Source organism: Spinacia oleracea, chromosome 2 (genome assembly GCF_020520425.1).
Source record: "Spinacia oleracea cultivar Varoflay chromosome 2, BTI_SOV_V1, whole genome shotgun sequence".
NCBI lineage: Eukaryota > Viridiplantae > Streptophyta > Magnoliopsida > Caryophyllales > Amaranthaceae > Spinacia > Spinacia oleracea.
Window position 1 is genome coordinate 55354278 of NC_079488.1, and position 5085 is coordinate 55359362.

General features: G+C 35.9%; 1 protein-coding gene across 1 annotated transcript; it reads left to right on the forward strand.

Annotated features, from left to right (window-relative positions):
* The first annotated feature begins 3152 nt into the window (after positions 1–3152).
* On the forward strand, positions 3153–4422 carry LOC130467861 (uncharacterized). The gene is made up of 2 exons (XM_056836822.1): positions 3153–3350; positions 4101–4422. The coding sequence occupies exons 1-2, from the start codon at positions 3190–3192 to the stop codon at positions 4240–4242; spliced, it is 303 nt and encodes a 100-aa protein (XP_056692800.1). The 5' UTR covers positions 3153–3189; the 3' UTR covers positions 4243–4422.
* The last annotated feature ends 663 nt before the right edge of the window (positions 4423–5085 follow it).

Here is a 5085-nt window from a genome sequence, read left to right on the forward strand (position 1 = left end):
TAGAAATTGATTGTTATGTACGTGCGTGTGCTAATTGTTTAATGTTACATTTAAATGTGCATAAAGAATTGTTTGCTTCCACCAAACTTATTGCATTATTGAACTTTATTTATGATTTGGTTGGAAAATCGTTAGTGAGACATGGAATTGTTTATTTCAGGAATAAAATGTTTCTTTCCAAGTATACCAACATAGGATCCTTCGAGAAACTTGATATAGAAACCCCTGACATTTACGTGAAGAAAATTGTGTTTGGATGTGAATATCATGCTAAAATTCAAGGGAAACCTATCTTAATGAGAAAGGATACCATAGAAGCCACTATCATTAATTGCTTACCTAACAAATTTCCATACCTAGAACTCAAGGAAAAGTTTAAAGACATGCATTCTGATAATGGTACTCCAAACTTGGCTAAGTATGGGACTTGGGATGGTAGATGGAAATATGATTCAGAAATTCTGACCACCATTATTAAGGCGGCAGAAAGTGGGTTTAGAGACGGTAAAATCGTAGGGAGTCATGTTGGGGATGAAGTTACAGAAGAACCTATGGGAGTAAGTGTAAATAATGACCTAGAGGAAAATGATGTAGCTGTGGAGAATGAGAATGTAGGTGTTGAGGCAGAGAATCCTAACCTAGTGGCCCATGAGCCAACCATTGAAATTTCTAGTGATTCAGATGCAGAGCTCGAAAGTGAACAGGAGATGGAAAGTGAGCCTAATCAAGATGAAGACATGGGAGAAGATGCAAACCCTGAGGAAGACCCCGATGAAGACCCAGAAGAAGAGTTCAATGATCTTGAGATCTAGAGTTCACTCCGAAAGCTTCAGGAGCAATGGATAGGCAAGAGGCCACAAATATTTTGAAGTCATAAATAGTTAATTAGCTCTTTTATGTTTTAAAGAATAAGGAGCAAAGCTACAACAGTTTAAGGTTGAAGTTTATTGAAGTTTGAAATGTTCTTTATTATTTTGAAGGATGTAATAAACCTTTATGGAGTTAGCAATAAAAGTTAAAGTTTACAAGCACTACTACAAAAATGGGCAAAGAGATCCTTAATAAAAGACCCTTTGGATGACATAAGGGGTCTCTTTAACAAAATAGATCTAATATTAGAGATAAAGGGTCTCTTATGTTTCCCGTGGTCCACAAATTACCCAAGGGAGGATAAGAAAGAGACCCACTAAGTGAGCTCACAGGTCCGTTATGTGTATTGGGGTCCACACCTCCACAAAACATGATAAGAAAAATACCTCTTAAATACCCCACGGGTCTATTTTATACACTTGGGGTCCGTAAAACCTAAAATGATATGATAAAGAATAGACCCTTAAGTGAGGCCACGGGTCTCTTTTACCCCAAATTGAAATGAAGTAAAATAAAATTATACGCACTATGGAAACGTATGTAATGCCCAATTGCCCGTGTGAATGTGTGATGCCCTTGTTCGTTTTTCTTCCTTAGTTCATTTGTAAAATCTCTATTGGAGTCTCAGCCTTTCTCTCTCCTCTAGTTGTCTCTCGATGATATTGTCTCTCGTCGCCGCCCACACCGCCATAACCTCCCCTCGCCGCCCACACTGCCATAACCCACACCTCCACCACCCTGGTAAACCACCTCCTACTCCGCCGCTATACCGAGTTGGTCACTCTTGACTAATATTAAATCAACTGTTAGGGTTTCATAATCCGTAGTTGAAAGGAAAACCAATTCTTTTAACGAGGTTTAGTTTCCAAAAGCTCAAAAGGAAGGAACCTATAAGAGTATTGTTCCCACCTACAGGGTAACTCAGGTATCCCGATCTCATCTCTTTAATGTTCTTATTTGCATTTTATTGGGTAGATATGTTAATTAGGGGTCGGGATTTGGTTTTGTTTGTTTTGATTTGATGTGATCTATGTATATATACTGGAAATGATTGAACTTGATGCTCTATTCTAAGGCTATTTGTCACTGTTTGTTAAATAATTTGGAACCTTTGAATTGAATTGGGAACTTGTGGTACTGTGTTAATGTTTAACATTAAATTGTTTGATATTTTACTTGAATTCTGTAGATTTCAAAATAATTGTGGTAGGTCTTCGTTTCCTATAATTTTCTCTTTTTGAAGAAATTTGGTTTAAATGAACTTTTATAAGTCTTTTACTCTGTTGTTGTTAACTTTTTATATATTTGTACCAATATATTCATATTCAACTGAGAAGTTTCAAGGTCTTCACATTCGTAATTTGATGGTTTCAATAATTTATTTGAGCTGTATGAGTGTGAGTTTGAGTGTGTTCTTATTCGTAGTTTGATGGTTTCAATGATTTAATTGATTTATTTGAGCTATAGCTCAATGATTTATTTGAGCTATATGAGTGAGTTTGAGCTATACAAAATGATATATGCACCGCTTGCTAATGTTTTTAAGACTTGTTTTGGAATAAGTTTGTCTATTTTGTTTATTGTATACTATTTTGGATCTCATGAGCACACTGAGGATACATATAAGTTGTACTTGTAGCTTAGGATACACATGATCTCTTAAGACTCTTAACGGGTGGATTAACTTTGTATTGTTTTACTGCATTTGGCTATTGAGATAAAATGCTTCATGCTTTGTCAGTATTTGAAGAGGCTTATGCTGCCAATAATTAACCAAAGAGAATGAATTCATGAGTAATGAGTGCCAAAAAGCCTTGAATTCCCTACATGAACTCCAAAGCGAGCTCATGCGCAAGTCAATGCATGTTGGTTCTTTAGGTAATGGATTGTTCAGTATGCTGTCTATCTCCTGAATGCACTTGTTTGCACATTAAACAACTTTCATTGTACTGCAGCGTTTGCGGTTGGGACAAGTAAAAGAAAAGACCAAATGGCTCTCCTCCTTGAGTGGCTTAAAGCGACAATTAAAGGTACTGATACAAGCATATGCAGCTAGTCTGTATCTTCAACATTTCTTTTCTTGTGCTGGGTGAGAGATGCTTCGAGGCTAACTTAATTATCTTATTTTTATAGATATAACCATTAGCTGCCATTAGCTCAAGTTCTGATGCATATTGTCAGCTATTGTATATAACTCTTGCTTCGACACATATGCTTCCAACTAGATTTTTTCATCAATCATGTTTATCAAATTATTGTCAAGGCTGAACATATTCTGCCTCTTCAAGCACTTGTCTGTTTACTCATGTTGTTTCATGAATGGAAAGTTTAATTCATACTTTTTTCCTTCATAAGATTGCATATGAATTTGGCTTTACCAGAGAGGCGACTACGATGAATAGGATATGGAGATATTTGTACGAGAATTGCAAGAATAGTTATGTACTGGTACCACGAGTTATGAAGGACATGGTCAGTAGGTAAGCTGTTCACTGTGATTATGAGGAGCCACGCAATCTCGTCCACTCTTTCACCGTTCACTACTTTAGATTTGTTATCTTAGACAGTTTTGACTATACACACTTTTTGTCTTTATCATCTCAGTCTAACTTGGTGTAAAATTCTCAGTTTTTAGGAACCTCTAGAATAATCTCTGTGACCATACTCGAGCTTCAACATTAGTTATGTTGTTTTCTTATTTGGTAAAGCTTCTCATATGAGTTTTGTTACATTTTGTAGTAATGGTGTTAGTCTCTCCCTCAGCTTGCACCCACCACTTACATTCAGTTCTTACCAAGTCTTGATGGCATCAATGCTAAAAATAGAGATATCTTCTGATAATGTGTGTAACATGTTTTGAACTTCTGATAATAACATAGTCCTTATTAGATTTTTGCATGGATTTGACCGCTTAGTCTCCTAATATATCTTCATATTTTGCCTACTGAGATTGCATGTTGATATAATTAAAGCAATACGTGAAATCACCTTTTTTACCGTTGGCTAGCCTAAAATCCTTAACCAGGTACTTTGTTAATTGTTATAACAAGCCTCAGGAACGTATACTGGATTTTTAGAAAATATTTTGTCTTCTTTTTACGAGTAGATTACCTTCTATTTACTATGTTGTTTCAGTATTCCGAATGCTTGCATTTTGGTCTTTTGGCTCTGAACTTAACAGGTTTGCTGAGGTGCTGATGCCTGTTGGTGATGTTGTTTTGTTGATGCAGTGGAATTGGGATGCAGAGGACTTATGACTCACCTTCGCACATTATCATTGTTCCAGAGATGGAAGGAAGCATCATGGTGTCTCTGGCGGATAGAAATTCAACCAGGTTTAAGTCAAACTTGAATTCATTTCCCACTACATGACATAAGTATGGTAGGCCTGGTATTGGTGATGCTCATTCTTCAAGATCTATTCCTCTAATTGAAAGACATCCTATTACAGTTTCTCAGTATTTCGAACAACTTTTAGATTTACAAATGTAAATTTTTAAGTTTGAAGATCTGTCCAGTCATGGATTATTTGTTTTTGTAGAGGTTTTTATTATTGCACAAGTTGTAGAAGATTTTGATGTAATATTTATTTATTTATTAATAAAAAATATTGTCATTTTTGTTTTTATGGAGCTACAGAGGTGTAGCGTATTATTTTATTTTATTTAAATAAAAATATTGCAAAGAGACCTGGTATCTTACCTAGTGGGTCTTTGTGAAACGAACAAAGAGACCTGTTATCTTACCTAGTGGATCTCCGCGAAACGAACGAAGAGACCTGCTATCTTACCTAGTGGGTCTCTGTGAGACGAACACAGACCTTTTATCTTAGATATGGGGTCTCTTTCCCTTCTAAATTAATTTTTCCATGCCTTACATAACAGACCCCCTTTCTTACTTAAAAGGTCTATTATTTTTAACAAAGAGACCCCCTCATATGAGAAGGTCTCTTTATCAAAGAGACCTTTGAGATAGAGACCCCCTCTCAGAGGGTCTCTTAGGCCCTTTTGAATGGGTCTCTTTGCTTATTTTTGTAGTAGTGAAGGAATTGTTCTTTATTCTATTTTGAGGATTCCATAATACCCCAACCTCTAGGTAGTACGTCATAGATTAATTCTTTATTGGTTGCATACTCAGTGTGAATTGTGGATCAATTTAATTGCCACAAAAATATTACATGATTTGAGTACATAAAGGAAGTGAGGGCCAATCTAG

Excerpts from the sequence above, each read along its gene's own strand:
- LOC130467861 (XM_056836822.1), top strand. The coding sequence starts at position 3,190 with ATGGAAAGTTTAATTCATACTTTTTTCCTTCATAAGATTGCATATGAA. Across the intron at positions 3,351-4,100 it reads ATGAAGGACATGGTCAGTAG|TGGAATTGGGATGCAGAGGA; the intron begins GTAAGCTGTTCA and ends TTGTTGATGCAG.